Source organism: Crinia signifera, chromosome 1, assembly GCF_055691185.1.
Source record: "Crinia signifera chromosome 1, ASM5569118v1, whole genome shotgun sequence".
NCBI lineage: Eukaryota > Metazoa > Chordata > Amphibia > Anura > Myobatrachidae > Crinia > Crinia signifera.
The window spans coordinates 57,871,548-57,890,968 of record NC_139217.1 but is presented as its reverse complement, the minus strand read 5'-3'; the positions used below and the strand labels follow the sequence as shown (position 1 = coordinate 57,890,968).

General features: G+C 46.0%; 1 protein-coding gene and 1 long non-coding RNA gene across 2 annotated transcripts in view; one reads left to right on the top strand and one right to left on the bottom strand.

Annotated features, from left to right (window-relative positions):
* Positions 1-16,716, bottom strand: part of LOC146026538 (proton channel OTOP1-like) — a 37,960-nt gene extending 21,244 nt beyond the window's left edge. The window contains exons 1-4 of the mRNA XM_083157341.1: positions 16,161-16,716; positions 15,096-15,445; positions 8,214-8,350; positions 5,090-5,148 (exon numbers count right to left, since the gene is read on the bottom strand). Coding sequence (XP_083013467.1) covers positions 5,090-5,148; positions 8,214-8,350; positions 15,096-15,445; positions 16,161-16,165 — 551 coding nt within the window. The 5' untranslated portion in view covers positions 16,166-16,716. The remainder of the gene's footprint in view (positions 1-5,089; positions 5,149-8,213; positions 8,351-15,095; positions 15,446-16,160) is intronic.
* LOC146026609 (uncharacterized) lies at positions 429-19,053 on the top strand. The gene is made up of 3 exons (XR_014454507.1): positions 429-750; positions 16,172-16,206; positions 17,929-19,053. It is a non-coding gene; the product is annotated as an uncharacterized LOC146026609 (long non-coding RNA).
* Positions 19,054-19,421: the final 368 nt, after the last annotated feature.

Below are 19,421 nucleotides of genomic sequence, written 5' to 3'. Positions count from 1 at the left end.
GAGGGATATGAGGTGATTAATGAAGTAGGGGTTCTGAAAGATGATTATTGAAAGAGGGGAGAGCCTGTGAGGCGATTACTAAAAGGCACAGGCGTAGCGAGGGTGGAGCCGGTGGAGCACAAGCTCCAGGCGCAGAAAGATCACAAGGCGCCGGAGCCGTGCTCCACAAACTCTGCCATCCGCCCGCCCAGTTTGCCCGCACGCCCAGCTGAGTGGCGTAACTACCGCAGGTGCAGGTGCTATGGGGCCCGAGCTGCTCCCCCTGCACCAAATTACCATCTCCCTTCAAGCTCCCCTACACCAAGCGTGCTTCTTGGATCTGCGTTGCATCAGCCAGCAGACCGGAGGTTGCACCCAGGTACTTCTCGCGGGGAAAGTTCAAGTTGTCCAGCTATCAAAAAAACACTCCCCCACGTGCACTTCCGCAATTTGCGTTCCACTGTCCACAGGGAGCAGAGAACCTGTGTGCTGTCTCTTTAGTGCTATGGCAGGGTGGCCGGCATTGTTTGCAGAGGACGGGACAGGAGAGGAGGGGAGCGGAGGAGAGGAAGAGAACGGAGAGAGGGGTCAGGAGGTCATGCCTGGTGATCGCTGGAGCGTGTGAGCAAGGGTCCCAGCCAGGAGAGATTTCTTCAATATGGCTCACAAGCCAGCAGACACCTTCCACACAGGTGATCCAGAAAGTCTTGCTGAGCTGAGGGATAAGAAACCATCTGCATCTGCCTGGGAACATCATCTACCCTGCAGTATGTAAGTGTATATATGATGGTAATCTCTCTGTGTATATCCTGTTCTTTGTAAATGTTTGTATATCAGTGTGCTAGGGGGCTTAGTGATAGTCATTTATGTGTGTACAGTGCACTGCTAAGTGCTATGTGTGTGTGTATCAGCATGCTGCTGGATTTTTCCAGGGCTGCTTCTCTATTACAAAAACCCTCTGTATCCATCTATGCCCCATATGATTTTCTGCCCATCTATGGAAGCCTGCTGCCTCTGCCCCCTTCCCCACCCTCCATCTCTGCCCCTTTCACTCTGTCTATGACCCCCTCCCACTCACTGTCTATTCCCCCTCCCACCTCCTATGCCCCTCCGACTCACCATCTATGCCCCCCTTTACCCCACCTGTCCATCTATGCCCACCGCCAACTAACTGTCTATGCACCCATATGATTCTTTGTCCATCTGTTTATCAGTCTATGCCTCCCATCTGTACATCTATGCAACCATTGGTGCTGTGTCTGTCTGTCCATCTTTGTTCCCCCCATCTATCTATTCTATACTCTTTCCATCTATGCCCCCTGTGCTGAAATCAGGTAGTGTCTCCTGCCCACTCCCTCTCTCCCTAACTCTCTCTTGCTCCTCTCTCTCTCCTTGACAATGTATCTGTCTCTCTCAATCTGCCTCCGACAATCGGGTTACGAACTTTGCTAAAATGTGCAGGGCATTAGGGTGTGTGGTATAATGTTAGGCCATGCCCCCTTTTTGACACGCAAGAGCCCCGCCCCTACTACAAATTGGGGGGGGGCGCAAAACATGCCCTTGCTTCAGGCACCGTGGCATCTAGTTACACCACTGCTAAAAGGGGGTTCTGTTAGGTGATTATTGAAGGGGGGAGAGCCTGTGAGGTGATTACTGAAAGGGGGTGCTGTTAGGTGATTATTGAAGGGCGGTGCTGTGCGAGGGAGACATTAAATGAGCAGGGGGTGCTGTAAAACCAGACCTGCCCCACAGACCCTCATCCTGCCACCTGCCACATTTGTCCCACAAACTCTCTCACCCCATCACCCACCATATCTGCCCCCACAACTAATTAGGCAAAATACCTTACCTGTCCCCACAGGCAGAGGCTGGTGCTAAGGCCCTTACTGTATGGCCCATTTTCAAGGATGTCAAACAGTTCTCCACCATTTGTGGATCAAGGTCTTTCAAGTGCAGCTCTTTGGACCTTGTTGGATGTTGCCTTATTGTTGCTGGTTGCAAAGTTCAATCTTTAGGGCCCCAGAAATGTAGATCCCCCACTACTACTCCCCCCTCAGTACTGGAGACATACACTGCATGCTCTAGTCCAACAGTCCACCCTACCCCCTTCACCGGGGACAAACACTATCTGTCCAACCCCCCTTCCTGGCCCAAGTGACAGAGATTCTACCTCCCCCCCCCCCCCCCCCGCTGGATTAAACCCAGTGGAGGGGGTATTAAACTGTGCTACATCTACACATGTCTGTAGACAGTCAAAATCTTGGGCACTCCTACCAAATTATATCCTAACACGTTTATCATTTTAACAACACTCTATGACCAGGAAATCTGTGAATTTAATGTCTATAATTTCTAGCGCACACTGGAAAAATAATTTGATGGTGAGCAGCTTGCAGCACATGCAGATCCAGCTAATTTCACTAGCCTTGCTAAGACATTTTGAGGCTTGCATTGGGGCAGGATTTCACTCTAGGAAAAATTAGAAGCAATCAGGTCGGAATTAGACCCAATATACAGGTATTCTGACATTTGGATCCCACGGTGGATTACGTAGACCTGGCTATACAACAAGGTAGAGCTTCCAGATACAGCATACAAGTTACCATCCGGGATTCCACAAATGTATTCCTCAATAAGTGACGGTCACCACACCAACTGTACAACATTTGGGCCTAGGAGGCCACTACCAAACATCAGACAGGAGATAGCACAAACCTTTAGGATAACTAAATGTGACCAGAAGCATCCACTGAGTTGGATGTCAAAGAATTCCAACCTAGGTCAGAAGGTAGGATTTTTACTCCTGGTGAATAATCAGGCACACCAGCAAAAATCTGGCACCATTTTTGGCTTATGGATATCATACAAGACAGTATAAGCTTTATGTTCTGGGCCACCAGAGACTGCAGCCCAGAATCCACACCAGGTTACCAAACCCCAAGAAACAATTGTACCAACAACTGACCAATATCAAGTGTTTGTCCTCATGAGGACTATGAGGCCACACTGACCTTGATACTGGTCCCTATATGCGTGTAAAGGTTTCTCAAGTTCACTTCATTTGATCTAGAAGTCCTGTGTAAATACACAGTCCCTATGTTCCCATCAAGGTATCTTTGACTCCAGAAAAGTTTATGGAAAAAGGGGAGGTGTGCTTTTCTGGAGTCAAAGATACCTTGATGGGAACATAGGGACTGTGTCCCAGGTCAGTACAATTCCATTTGTGAGCTTAAATTTGCCTATAGGAGAAGATAGCTGGAGTATTAAAGATACCTTTACATGAAAATAGGGCTTGTCCCCAAGGTCAGAGTATTTACACAGGACTTCTAGATCAGATGAAGTGAACTTGAGAAAGAAACCTTTACACGCATACAAGGACCAGTATCAAGGTCAGTGTGGCCTCATAGTACACATAAGGACAAACACTTGATATTGGTCAGCATTTTGGGACAGTGCCTTTCTGGATTACACCTTGTTTGGTTTATGGATATCACAAATTGAATTTGAATATGAGATCCAGTGTACCAGTGGTACCCAGAACCTGTGCTGCTGCTAACACGGATGACGATGATCATTTTATGGGACACAGAGTTCAACTGCAATAATATATAAAATCAAAATCCCAATTTATTTGTTTGAAAATAAAACAAAATAAGTGAATCACATCCGTTTTATAATATGTACAAAGACTTGTCTATATGTAATCACTGTTACTTATTTTTAACATATTTTAAGAGTATTTTGGGTACTTGTGTAGTTCGGCGCCAGCATGGCCATTCGTCTGAGTCCCCTTGCGGGGCTAGTAGTAGTAGTAGTATGTTTATTTATGAGGCGCCGCAAAGTGTCCGCAGCGCCGTACATAGCAAACAAAAAACAAATGACAAGGTAACGTACAGGGTGTGTTGAAAAATACAGTATAAATAGAGGTATAGCTGGTAGAAATAAAATCAGCATCAGTTCAGAAGTAGGTGTCAAAATTGTCGAGGAGACTGAAGATGAAATAGAGGAAGGGAAGAACAGGACAGGAGGACAGGTGAGGTAAAGAGGTAGGGTGAGTACGTGAGGCAGGAGGACCCTACTCATAAGAGTTAACATACTAAAAATAGGTGGGTGGACGAACGAAAAACAACAGAATAAGTAGGAACGGAGGGGAACGGAGGCAGGATAGGAGGATCAAAAGAGGTTAGGAGGAGGGATAGGCTAGTCGAAAAAAGTGGGTTTTGAGGGAGCGCTTGAAGGAGGTAAGGGAATCAGAAAGCCTGATGGGTGGCGGGAGGTTGTTCCAGTGCAGGGGGGCAGCGCGAGAGAAGTCTTGGACACGGGAGTGGGAGGAGGTGATTAGGTGAGAGGTCAGTCGGCGGTCAGCGATGGAGCGAAGAGGACGGGAGGGAGTGTGGATAGAGATCAGTGAAAAGAGGTAAGGAGCGGTGGAGGAGGAGAGAGCCTTATAGGTGGTGGTGAGAAGTTTAAAGAGAACTCGGAAAGGAATGGGGAGCCAGTGAAGAGATAGACAGAGGGGGGAGGCGGAGGTAGAGCGGCGAGAGAGGAAGATGAGCCTAGCAGCAGCGTTAAGAATGGTTTGGAGAGGTGCGAGGCGGGTGAGAGGTAGCCCAGAGAGAAGGATGTTGCAGTAGTCAAGGCGGGAGATGACAAGAGAGTGAATGAGAATTTTGGTCGCGTCAGTGGAGAGGAATGGTCTGATGCGTGAGATGTTGCGTAGGTGAAAGCGGCAAGACTGTGAGAGAGCACAAATGTGGGGGGTGAAAGAGAGGGAGGAGTGGGGCTCACTGTGTTCACCCACGCTACGGGCTCGGTGGCTCGCTGCGCTCGCCACGCTATCTAAAATCAACTCCGTGCCTACGTGGATAGTGGGGGTTTGAACTATCCACGTTGGCATGGAGTTTATTTAGTTTATTTTAGAAAGTTTGGGGAGCGCAGAACCCGGAAGTAGTGTGCGGCCATGCTGGCACCGTGAAACTACACAAGTACCGTAATTTGTTATATTTAATTTTATGTGGCATTAATGTCTGCTGGCTGACAATCTGCTGGCGAATCGTTCGTTAAATACGATTTTCTCCTTAGGAAATATTTACCGAAAGTGATGGTTTACCTTTCAAGAGTTTTAAAGGACTGGATGATATCTTTGGCATGGAACCACAAAAAGTAGACCTAAGATAAAGCAAAAGATGATGTTTATATGTAGCCATTACACAGCAAATAAAAGACTACATGGAGAAAACACATGCAAAACACATTGTAACTGATCACTGTGCCATAGGGCGTACCTTCCCGTGGAACAAATAAAAACGATTGCAAAACAGTGTACCAGAAAATATAATTATGTCCCTAGAATATAAAAGAACAGCCGCGGCGCCTGATGTAATAGCGTCCAAGTTCGGCATCCATATTGGATGCTTGTGAAACAGATGTTTTTGTTTTAAAGAGGCAATCATTTACAGAGCACGGTTTTGCCTTGTAAGTGATTGCCCCTTTAAAAACACATCCGTGATTGGACGCCATCCTGCATGGCTGCCAAACTAGGAGGGCATGACATCAACTCTTTTGGCTCAATCAATAATAAATCTTCGATTATAATCAGTTGATGAAAGATTTCTTACAATCCTCTGGCAGGAACCAGCAAATATTTTTTATGAGCTCCAGACCTCTACAGATATTTTATACGATTTTTCCCCCATGGAATCAGTAAATATATATATTTGTAATATATACTTTGCTGATCAGAATACAAAAAATTCTACATGTGGCACTTACTTCAAACTACAGATTAAGGGCCCAATTCAGACCTGTTTTTAGGCTGCGTTCACTGGGCGAGCAAACATCTGCCCCCCACCCCCCCCCCCCCCCCCTTCACCAAGCAAATGTCCATGCTTACACATCCATTTGCTTGCAGCCGTACCGGCATTGACATTCCTACGTTCACATGGGGACGCCCAGCGTTTTTCTGTAGCACCCGCTGTTTTCGCGGGCCCGCCCACAATCCGCCCCCCTTCCCACCCCAGTCTGTGCAAACTCCTCGGCGACTGTGATACTCGCCAAAGGCATTCACCCAGTGGGTCTGCACATGCGTATTTTCACCCATAGGCAGACCCGCAACCTCGGTCCCTGTACCGAATTTGCAGGAGACTGAGTGGGTCTGAATCGGACCCTTAGTTTTCTGTATCCAAAATTTCAAGATACAGAATATTCTGGAATACAGAATTTTTGGAGCACGACTAATGACACCTTATGCTTTAATATACTCAAACTTTGTTTAATGCACAAAATTATTAAAAAACATTGTGTTAAATTATCATCAGACTGTGTTAGATACTAGGAGGAACGTTAGGGTTTGGGAAGGGGCGCAACTAGGGGTGGGGGCTAGAGGGGGCACATTCTCCGGGTGCTGGATGTGATACCCATGCATGCATACAGGAGGGTGGGGAGTGGAACTAAATTACTGCCTTGCCCCGGGTGACGAAAATTGTAGCTTCAGCCCTGGGTTGGTTTAGGCCGACCGTGATATACTGCATGGTAAGTGTCCATCACTGTCATTTGCTATAAACCAGTGGTCAGGGAACTCGGTCCTCATTACCCCACGCAGTGCATGTTTTGCAGGTCTCCTCACAGAATCACAAGTGAAATAATTAACTCCACCTGTGGACCTTATAATATGTGTCTGTGAGTAATTAGTACACCTGTGCACCTGCTGGGTTACCAGCAAAACATGCACTGTGTGGGGTAATGAGGACCGAGTTGCCTGGCCACTGTTATAAACAGTGCTATGGACACTTGGGGGTATATTTGCTAAGATGAGAGTTCTATTGAAGAATGGATGTTGTCCATAGCAACCAATCAGATTCTATCTATAATCTTCTAGAAGGTACTTAATAAATAAGAAGTAGAATCTGGTTGCTATGGGCAACATCCCATTTTCAATAGACCTCCTCTCTTAGTAAACTTACCCCCTTGGTGTCGCCATAGTAATGGGATCTTTTCATAAAGGGTTTCAGTTATATAGAAACAGAGAACAACTTTTTGGGGGATTTTTCAGGTTTGCGCATGAAAGAACATAAGCATGTGCGAACGCCTTTGGTGAGAATCATACTCTCCAGGGCGTACGCTCCAGGAGGGGCGGGCAGGGGCCGTACGCAGGGGACTGCCCAGCATTTCATGTGCATGCCTACAAAAACGGTGGCGTGCCAATAGAAAACTCAGGAAAGCATACGCTTAAAAAGTCAATCCAGCCTTAACTTTTTATTACGAACAGTGGAGAAATCAATCGATGGTGAGCGATAATCGAATGATTTCTCTCGCATACGATCGCATCATAGGGAACGGATCCGGCTGGCTGGGGGCGGACCTTTGGCGGGGTGGCGGATGACATATACCATATCGCTAGTCAACGAATATACACAGCTTAGCGAAACAGGTCTGAATCCGGCCCAAGTCAGCATTCAGAGTGTGGACATTTAATTTCGACACGACTTGCCAACGGTGCCAAACTGTCGACACATAATGCCAACAATGCCGTCGTAAAATTGTCTGTTGACATGCATACAATGATGACATTCTGATTGTTGACTCAATTGCTAAGTCCCAACTTTATGACCATCTGCTTGAAACACAGGGGTAGATGTATGAAGCAGTGATATGGGAGGAGAAGTGATAAAGTGGCTGGTACTTTATAACCGGCCAATCAGCTCCTGACTGTTCCTTTTTAAACCCAGCCTGTAACGTAACAGTCAGGAACTGATTGGCCGGTGATAACGTACCAGGCACTTTATCACTTCTCCTCCCTCATCACTGCTTCATAAATCTACCCCACAATGACCACTTCTTTAATTCTATTTTATACCCTATATAGCTATTGATGCTATGAAATACCCTCCACTCCAAACATGTGGCACACAGGAAACGATTAAACAAACCTATACTTTGCACTAAGCTGAAAGTTTTCCAAATCCCTTGTACAAAAGTAGATCAAGTAATTGTTCATTACAACTAGCGGCTGCCCCATAATAACACGTTGGGATAAGCAGGCGTAATGACAGGAGAATGTCGTAGACGTATACACAACCTAATAATTAAGGCGTATTTAAAAAAACAATAAGCAATTCATTGTGCTGAATGGAGACAAGCCATTATGCTACTTATCTAAAGATTAAAAGGATAAATAAATACATAAGGAGAATATATTGTTTTACCAGCCTTTCAAGTAAATTGTTAAAATGTACCTGTAGGAGCGTGTGGACGGTGTGCGTCACTGGAAATATCCCCTCCGTGATAGATAAGCACTCAGAATATCCGATGTAGTAGCCAATTTTGAAAGAATCCAAAATAAGAGTAATTACGGCAAACAGAGTGATCCCACCTGGGGGGTGAAAAAACAAGTTACAGCACCCACAGCACTGTTCTTCTCATATTTATACTGTATATTACTGTGCAGAGGCGTAACTCTGGGAGGCAATGGAGTCATCAGTCGCCGGGCTCCTGCTCCCAAGGGGGCACCTCTCCTCCACTGCGAGTTTGAATCAGTTAATTGAAAGCCATCGATATCACTTCTGTGGCTGAATCCTCGCTACTAGCAGAACCATAGATGTCACACTTTCTTTATTTTAAACATAATATACATAACGTACATACATACTGTATATTTATATTAGTAAGCCCGCTCGAAGCAAATGCTTCGAAAGCAAGTCTGCTACCTTGTGATTGCCTCTGTTTTTGTGCATGTGTGTGAGAGAAAGAGATGTAGTTTCACTCACTGCCAATAGATGGCAGAGCTTCAGAGACACAGGGACACTATATATATATATATATATATATATATATATATATATATATATATATATATATATATATATATATATATATATATATTTGAAAAGAAGAGACTGGCACTCCAGGGTCTTTGTACAAAACAGTGTATTCACAGCGGGTGATAAAACAACCAACGTTTCGGGGCTGCGCCCCTTTGTCAAGGTGTGTGTGGTAACCAGTGCCAGTCTCTTCTTTTCAAATATCCCATTGTTTGGATGGGCACCGGGGCAGCTGACTATTTGGAGTGAGTGCCGGACCGCACTATTGTATATATATATATATATATATATACACTAGGTGATCCATCGCGCTCTTCACACCGTCTTAAGGGGCTACACCAGCACACACACCCCCCCCACACCCGGAGCATCGGGTCTGGCCGCACTCCCCCCTGGAGTAGCGGGTCTGCCCACACCCCCCCAGAGCGACGGATCTGCCCACAACCCCCCCCGGAGCAGCGGGAAAGCCCGTCCTACCCCAGAGCAGCCGGTCTGCACACACCACCCCCTTCCACTTGATCAGTGGCGTCGGCAGACCCTCCGATGCTTAAGGGGGGGGCAGTCCCGCCACTCCAGGTGGGGGCGGGCATACCCACTGCTCCAGCAAGGGGGGGGGGGGTGCAGGCATATCCGCTGCTCCAGCGAGAAGGGGGGGTGCGGGCAGACCCGCTCATGCAGCGGGCGGTGCGTGCTGACCCGCCGTTCCAGGTGGGCATACCCACTACTGCGGGTGGGGGGTGCGTACATACCCGCTGATTTGGGGGGTGCGGACATGACCCGCTGCTCGGGGGGTTGTGTGGGCAGACTCGCTGCTCTCGGGGGGGGGGGCGGTTGTGCAGGCAGACCCACTGATCCTAGGGTTGGGCGGTGCGGGCAGACCCACTGCTCTGGGGTGCGTGCAGACCCGCTGATCTGGGGGGGGTGCGGGCAGACCCGCTGATCCAGGGGGGTGCGTGCGGACCCGCTGATCCTGTGGTTGTTCAGACCTGCTGTCCCAGGGGGGGATGCGGGCAGACTCGCTGCTTGGGGGGGCGCTCAGACCCGCTTGCGGGGTTGTGTGTGTGTGTGTGTGCGGGCAGACCCGCTCGCGGGGGGGGGTGTGCAGGCAGACACGCTCGTGGAAGGGGTGTTTTGTGGGCAGCGCGGGGGGGTGCGCTCAGACCCGCCGCTCACCTGTTGGCTGTAGTGTATAATGGTGGATGGTGGGCGTGTGCTGTAGCCCTGGCTGTGGGCGGGGGGTGGTGGTGTGTATAACCCTGGTCTATCCCTAAGGGGGGGTGGATTTGTGTATAACGCTGGGCAGGGGGGTATACTAAGGCAGAAACTATGCGTGTATAACGCTGTCAATCACTCTTGTAACCCCGTCCAGCGTTATACACACAGGGGATGAGTGACAGATCTTGCTAAATAGATGTATATTTATAGTAAGAGAGATAGATGTGTGCTCTGTTCACCACTTAATAATCATACATTGGTACATAAAATGTATATTTATTCTGATTTTCTTTACAGTAAGAATAAAACAATTTTTCAATATAAAATCAATGTAGATTCCAAATTCAGATATAATGCTGTTCAAGTGAACGACAGAAAGAAGATCCAACTTCAAGACATGTAGACTTCTTAGAATACGAAACCCTACGCATTTCGTCCCTTAGGACTTCATCAGGGGTAAATGAAGATCTGAATGAGGATCCGATCTGGATTGTACCAAACATAAAGGTTTCTTCCAACGACAAATGCTGGGTATAGAAGCTGGGTATATAAGATTACTGACCACGTCAGCTCTGATAAAACCTCTGTCCTGCAGAGGTATAGGACTTCAAAAAGCCCAATTTCAGCCGAAAGTAGTTTGAAGTAAAACTGCTCAACCACAGAGGTCTCTTCCACGTTAGTGGTTAACAAATACGGTGGAGGTATAATATCCAACTCTTGTGGGTGTGCAGCGAGGTATGTGGTGTGGCGTGGGGACACGGATTACTTTATATGTATTCCGCGTCCGCTCGCCACGCTTCGGGCTCCTATTCCATGTCCCCTCACGGGGCTGGCTGCACTCGCCACGCTTCGGGCTCGCCATCTAAAATTAACTCCAAGCCGATGTGGATAGTGGGGGGTAAGAAAAGGTCGGAGGACGCGTACCGCCACCCCTCGCGGGCTCTCTGCGACCGCCACACTTCGGGTTGGCGTTGATAGTGGGGGTGTCGTTGACAATGGGGGTGCATTTAACATTGTAAGCACCCATCAGGGTGCTTGTACAATTAAAAATCGCATTGCATCGCATGCCATTTGCTGGCATGCGATGCTATGCGATATTTCATTGTACAAGCACTCCTGTTAATTTAAATACCACTAAATACGGTATACGATGTGCGCCGTGCTAGGAAACAAGTACCAAAAAATCAATTAAAATTGATAAAAGCAGCTAAAATCATATTATTTAGAACTTTTCAAGCAATCCAAAAACCGAGGTTTACAAATTCAAGTTCTTAAATGACAATAGACCTTGAGTCAGGACTCCGTCTCACTCAAAAACCCAAAGTGATTCTGAACTTGGACTTGATGCTAAGCGGAAGTTCCGCTGTGTTTGTATTTCCGGAAAACAAAACATCCCTACGATATCCCTACAATACACTGTACTGTAGTATATTATATTCTAAGGTTCATTTGCAGTCCTAATTGCTCAGAATGATACAAAAATAAGACATATACAAGAAATCACTTGTGCACCAAGTCCAACCAGCGTTTGTCAGGTGACATATACATAAAAGCAGTCTCCAGAATTCTGTTCAGTTTCATAAAATGTGAAGTGTTTTTTTTTTTCTTTAAATGAAGAATGTTGACAAACCAATTATTATTAACCAACCTTATTAGTTTTGTTTTGGCACAAGGCATCTTATAGGCACCTTAGTAGAGGGTTGCCGACTTTTTTAATCTCCTCTCCGGGTTTCAGTAGGAGTTCAGGGGGGTGGGGCTTGAGTGTAACATCATTAAGCCCCGCCATATGATGGGAAATTACCCGATTTGCCGATCTCCGCTGAGGAGGCAGGGCTAAAATGATGCGATTGTGACACTTTAGCCCCGCCCCTCATTGGAGAACGGCAGGTCAGGTTATTTAAACGGCACAGTTAGGGGTGTGGAAGCCGCGACGGGGGGGGGGGAATGGAGCGGGGGTCCCCCAGAAACTGGGAGGCAACCCTGCTCAGTGTTGTATATACTACAGAGTGCAGGAAAGATCAGGTTTTATTCAAATATCTATTTAGATTTTGTGTTACATTTGCAAGATATCTTTGTGGACTTCATACTCATTTAAAACTGCAACTCCGTTTATAAATCTATTCTTCTTGAAGAAAAGTAGTGGTTTTATAATACTGAGGCAATGAACGAGTCAATGCAGAACACACAAAAACAAGACTTAAAAGCAGATCTATAAGTGGTGATAAAGCAGATGGTGATAACCCACCAGCCAATCAACTGTGTTTGGCTGGTGTTAATCATCTGTGTTTGAAAAAGGACAGATAAGAGGTGATTGGATGGTGCTTTAACACCCTCCACTTTATCAGGCTTAATACAACTTCCCCTTTATCCTTTGCAAGATCACTAGTTTTAATACAAACCAGAAGCCGTGTGGCAGGAATTGTATCTGTGGGATCATAGAGATTGGGGTAGTTTCTTTTTGAAAAAAGAAAATTACTTTCTACTTCCCACTCCTACGTGATATATAAAATAAAATAGAATCTTGTCTTTCCAATACCTGAATTCCTGTGCTGAAACTAATAGCGAGACAATGACTGGCACTGCATATCTTGGGCAAACTCTGCTGTTCTCTCCCCAAAAACAGCACTGGTATATTCCTTTATGCCAGGGGTGGGGAACCTTTTTTGTGCCAAGGGCCGTTTGTATGTGGAAAAAATCCTTGGGGGGCCATATGTAAAAAAATTCTTACAAATTGTCCTGCTGCAGCCGTCCCACGCTCCGGCGGCTGCCGCTGAATAGGACTGACAGTCTCCAGCTGCTGTTGATCAAGAGGAATCTCGTGAGAACTACCGACCTCTAGCGAGAATTCCCCTGTACTTGACTTCGGGCCAAGCCGCCGGACAGCTGGGCGGGCCACTCAGACTGGCGGCCTGAGGTTCCCCACCCCTGCTTTATGCCATGACAAGAATTTAGCAGAGATGGTGAGGGTACTAAGTACCAGGCTGACAGCAATGCCTAGTCATGTCCAACCAGTGTACCTCATCAGGGTGAGAGGACAAAGTAATTAATATTCAGAATTCATTTTTCAATGGCGTTAAGCAAAACAATTTATTTTTGGATTTCTAGATAATTATCAAAAGGGAAAAAGCTTTCAAATTGGGTTGTGCATTGCTAGGGCTCCAGCTAGGTTGACTTAACTGGAAACCAGATAAGTACAGTAAATGTCATTCCATGACAATACATAGTATAACGCAAGTTATGTTTTAAATGTTTTGCTTTGACCTCTTCCTTGTTGTCATAGCTGCCTACCCTCCTGCATTCTGCAGGAGACTCCCTGAAATAACAGCAATCTCCCTCTCTCCCTCATTTCAGTTAGCCCACATTATACAGTTACATTTTTGGGGAAAAAAGGAATGAGAGATAGATACGTTTACATTGAATCATCAGCACCATTTCCCAGCAAGTATAGTGGATTTTACTAAATGCTTTGGGTCTCATCTACATTTGGATTTAAGTCATTTTACAAGATTCCTCTCAGATGTAGCAGTGCACCCTAATGCGTCTAAGTGCCACATTCACAATTTTTTTTCACAATCTCTCCATATATGGAACTAGACACGCCCCTTTAGGTGGAGCATGACACGCCACAAGGAGGCGCTGTGCAAAATTCTACTACCAGCTATAATCTCCCTGAAACTAGTTTTCAAAAGTAGGCAAGTATGCTTGTTGTGCTGCTGTAAACTGTATGGATATTAGAAGTCACAGGAAGCAGAAGGAAGTAAGCCATGAGTGGTTTTAGTCATTCTTGTGTAATCTCCCTAAATGACTTAGAGGCTCCCACTGGGGGCTTGACAGCGTAATTCACTGTGCCTTACATCACCATAGCGACACCTTGCCCCACCCCCTTGATTGATTGATGATGTCATTTGCTGAATTCAGCAACAGGAGGCAGGGGGCAGCTGAATTCGGCAACAAGGGGGAGGGGGCAGCTGAATTCAGCAACAGGGGGCAGGGTCACAGTTACTCTACCCCTACACTGTATCTACACTTTAATGATTTGTCAGCAAGGATGTCTTTGTGTAGGTCACTGAAATCTGATATCTTTACAAATGTACAGTTGGGACATGCATAATATCTTATGACATTCAAGTATTTATAACAGACATAATGACATCAGAGCTCACTGATTATAAGAGATGACATCATAAAACACCATTACTGGGTATGATGTTCAAAATGACTTCATTGGTACAGCTTACAAAAGGAGTTACCTAGATCATAACAACATAGAGCTCTTGGGAGCGAGAAAGATCCAAGGTCTCATCTTTTGGAAAACTAAGGGAGGTAGCAGATATGACATAGGGAATACCCAAAATAGGTGCTATGTGCACTGCCTATTAGAGGTTAATATGTACAGCACAGCAAAATGCAGGAAAAGGAGTGAATGGAACATTTCCTGGATGGACAAAGGGCGAGATGTACTAAGCCTTGAAAAGTGATAATTGGAGAATGATAAACCACCTGCCAATCAGCTCACAAATGTCATTTTTCAAACACAGCCTGTGTCATGACAGTTAGGAGCTGATTCACTGGCATGTTATCACTCTCCGTTTTATCACTTTTCTAACTTAGTACATCTGGCCCAAAGAGAGTTTCAATAAATGTCAGAAGGACGACACCAGTGGTTCTCAACCTCAGTCCTAAGGACCCCCCAACATTTCATGTTTCCCAGGTCGCCCTGCAGGTGCACAGGTGCACTCATTATTCACTGACACATTTTAATAGATCCACAGATGGGGCTAATTACTTCACTTGCGATTCTGTGCGGAGACCTGGAAAACGTGAACTGTTGGGGGGTCCTGAGGACCGAGGTTAAGAACCACTGGGCTAGACGATGCTTAACAAAACAAACAAAAATCCACTCCAACTAATGTTAGAAATACATGACTGCAAAGCACAGAAAGTGGTCAGAAAACTAAAGCAAGTCATTTGCAAAAGTTGCCGTCGATATTCTAAATACCAAAACAAAATACCACTATACCGTACCTGAGAACAAGCCTAGAAACCCACAGCAGTACATTGTAGCAACATGAATGTACTTACACCTTAACCATCTTGCTCCAGCATCAGTATCTTTCTCTATAATGGTCCGCCTTTGTGTGTAACTCCCAAAAATGTACCAAAGCATCCACACCAACTGGATGAGCATCAGGGTGATCAGATAGGAAAGTAGGTCTCTGTCGGTTATCCCCACCGCGTGGATCGCCCATGCAAACATCAGCAACAGCCCGGCCAGGAAGATATTGAATCCATACTGGCTGCTGAGGATCTCTGCGTTTTTTTGGGGATAGTTGTGAATAAGGTTGAGCTGGAGTTTCTTCCCTTCCGGTTTTTGAGTATGATCCGATGAAGACAATGTATCTAATTTGTTCTCCTCAGCCATATTTTCTTTTCTGGAATAAATCAAAAAATAATTGATAACCTTCAACCGATACGATGATTCTATTCCGTTTCATGTTGGTACATACTGTATCAGATATTCAAGGACGCAGCGTGTACTGCGCTGCCCATAAAGCAGATGCTATGGTGTGTACACATGTATCGATTTACTTTCGATTTGATCTGCTTTCGATTTCGCCTATTCCAGCCCCTTTCGATTTGGCCTCTGCTTTTACATTCAATTCACATTCAATCTACATTTTTGTATTCGATATCGAATTCGATTTACATTCAAGGCACAGTGTACACATTCAATTTACTGGATCAAATTCGATATTTCCTTGCCTCGAATCGAATGCAGATCGAAAGCATCTTAAAAACCATTCGATTTTGATTTGATTTTGCTTCTATAAGCAAAATCGAATCGAAAAACCTGTCAAAATCGAAGCGTGTACTTAATAAAAACAGCAAGAACATTAAAGGGACCATAGAACCTTAAAAGTTTGCAGTGCTTTCCAAATGTTACCTATTAATACATTTAAATAGTTGTCGCTTTAATAGTATACACTACAAGGAAATATAAGTTATTCACTATAGCAATAGAATATTTGCTTGAAGTAAAGGTATTAGATACTATCAATAATATAAATAATTCTTACAATGTTCTACAAATTAAATGCAATCACTAGAAAGAACTCAATGTGCAAAAATATTAAATAAATGCCTTACCCCATTCACAGGTCTTCCACGGACAAAGACGGATCTCAATGCAACAGTAAGCACAAGTAATGGGTCTAATTCTCTCTGAAGGATTTTTTTGTCCCCGCTCCGTCTTTGATCCCTCTTATAGGGATGGTGTTTTTTTTTTTTTAAGACGTCAGAGGGTTCCAGCCTGCAGGTGGATAAGATTTCCACAGCAACACCTCAGTGTCGGGTTAGTAAAGGAGGTAGCCTGTCTCTCAGCTGTGCAGCTGGACCTCACAGACAGACAGACACTGCTTTTTAGGAATAAGTCACTGTCACCTCCATGACATAAGCAGCAGGGTGACAATAGGGATTAAGATTTCTTCCCACAATTCACAACCATTTTACTTGTGAATTAATGAATTACAAATTTACAAGATAAAACTGACAAAGAACTGACTGATGCTCTCACAATGAAAAAAGAAAATTGAAAATTAAATAAAAATCCAAATCACATAAAAAAAAACACTTGGTACTTGTTTCCTAGAACGGCGCCCATTACGCCAATTGCTTAGAGGGCTATTCTTCAGAAAAAAATCGCATCGCACGGGCCATTTTAGTGGTGTGCAATGACACCATTTATTCAATGCTTTTATGTCCCCAAGCCATCGCATCGCACCTCCCGCAAAATCGCATGCGATTTTCTGGGGTGCCATGCCATGCCAGACACTTGTATGACATGCAATTAGGTTTGAATGACCCCCCCCCCCCCCCCACTATCCACGCCACCCCGAAGAGTGGCGAGCGCATCGTGCTCCGTGAGGGGCGGCGGAACGCGTCCGCCCGACCTTTTCATTCTGCCACTATCCACGTCGGCATGGAGTTGATATTATATAGTGTGGCAAGTGCAGCGAGGCACCGAGCCCGAAGCGCGGCGAGCGCAGCGAGCCCCGCGTGGGGACGCAGAATCCATGTAAAGTAATCCGCGTCCGCTCGCCACACTATATAAAATCGACTCCACGCCGACGTGGACAGTGGCGAAATGAAAAGGTCGGGCGGACGCTTCGGGGTGGCGTGGATAGTGGGGGGGGTCATTCAAACCTAATTGCATGTCATACAAGTGTCTGGCATGGTATGGCACCCCAGAAAATCGAATGCGATCGCATGCGATTTGCGGGAGGTGCAATGCCATGCGATGAGATGGGCCTGGGGACATAAGAGCAGTGAATAGATTAACTAAAAAATCGCATCGCATGCGATCGCATGCGATTTTGCGGAGGTGTGATGCGATGCGATGGCCTGGGGCATACAGAGCAGTGAATAAATTAACTAAAAAAATCGCATCGCACGGCACTAAAATGGCTCATGCGATGCGATTTAGCTACGTTAACGTACGTAGCAAGTCTGGGCGCCGTTTTAGGAAACAAGTACCAAAAACTTATATTAACAAGTATGTTTTATGGGCCTAATTCAACATGGATCGCTAATATGCAATTCGCAATCTGGACAATTATCAAAAGACTTCCGCAGTTATCGACAAAAATCCTGATCGTTCAATACCTGTAGGCGTAGTTTGACTGAAGTGGTCACAGTTTCATTGACAGGAAGCCGGCGTTTCTGGACGAAAGCCTGCCATTTTCTGGGTGTGGTTGAATAAACGTAGGCACATCCAGGAGTTTTTGGGCAGGGTCAGGTAAATGCCAGTGTGGATTCCCGCCCCTGTGCACGGCTATGAATGCGATCGCATCCATGCACATAAGGGAAAATCCATTTGCAATCACACACCATCTAATGGATTTTCCCCTGTTCGCAGATGCCGAGTAAGTGTAGAAGGCCGTGGGGAGATCAGGACCACTGCTGGCGTCAGCGTCCATCCATCCCAATGGTCGGGCACCGCCTGCGTTTCCTGGGGAACTTCTGAAAAAACGCTGGTGCGCCACTACCAAAGGCTGTCTGTCTGTCAATCAAGTTGACAATCCTTCGCTGGCTTCGTTCGCACGGATGACGTGCGCATGTATTCACTGAATTGACAACTGTTCAGGACACTGCCAGAAGATAAATTTACTATCATGCTTCATGAATAATTTCAAAATGGTTTCAAATTCAACCAAATATCAGTGGCATGGAAAAGTTGTCAGTACAATTTGTTATCTAATTATATTTCTGATATTCCCAAGTACACCCGGAATGTAATAAGACATATCTTGATTGCTACCAAGTGCCATATAGCTTTATATAGAAAAAACTAAATTCATTCACTTATTATATTGATCCTAAATAGAATATTGCGGATCTGTAAATGATAATTTATAACTGCCATTATTCATAAGCAGCATGGCCCCCCCCAAACAAACGTTGGCGATGCCCATTCATGAAGTTTGTGCCCTGAAAACTGTATAATTGCTTTGCACACGGACACAGTGCTTGTACTTGGACACAGTGGCATCACAGGGGTTAAGGCCACTCCCAGATGTCATCTGCCAAGGTGCGACACCAAATGCTGTGCAGCACCTGGAACCTGTCACAGTTATGGTGGCCAATCCCGCAATTTTGCCCCAAAATTGCCATTATTTCAATCCCAGGATTGGAGTATCCAATCCCAGGATTTCAGGGTTAGACTGCCCATGTGCAGTCTAATGCCGGGCAGCATCTGAGCACCCGCTCGAATGCTGACTGGCTTTTCCCGACCCTGGCGTGCAGCTATGCGCAGCGTGAAGTTCAGAAGTCATACTGCGCAGGCCGCTCCACCGCTCCTGACCTCTGCTGCCAACTGTCTGCTTGCTCCCGGAGGAGTGGGTCCCCCCCACACCGATGCGGTCTGCCCCGCTCCAGGCCGCATGCCCACATAAGTAAATGGGTGGGGTGGCTGGTGTGGGGGCACCGGGATTGTTTTTTTGGTACTTATGTAGTATCTGGACGCCCGATTATCGCATCGCATCCGACCAAATCCCATGCGATGCGATGGACCCGATTTTCCATAGGATTCTATGGGAAAAAGGGTCCTTTTCATTTCCCCACTATCCAACTACGCATGGAGTTGGATATAAACCTGTGGCGAGCGTAGCGAGCCACCGAGCCCGAAGCGTGGCGAGCCCCGCGAGGGGACGCAGATTCGTTAAAAAGTATTCCGCATCCCCTCGCGGGGCTCCCTGCGCTCGCCACGCTTTGGGCTCGGTGGCTCGCTATGCTCGCCACAGGTTTATATCCAGCTCCATGCGTAGTTTGATAGTGGGGAAATGAAAAGGACCCTTTTTCCCATAGAATCCTATGTTAAAATGGACTCAGTCCATTTTAACATCGAATCCT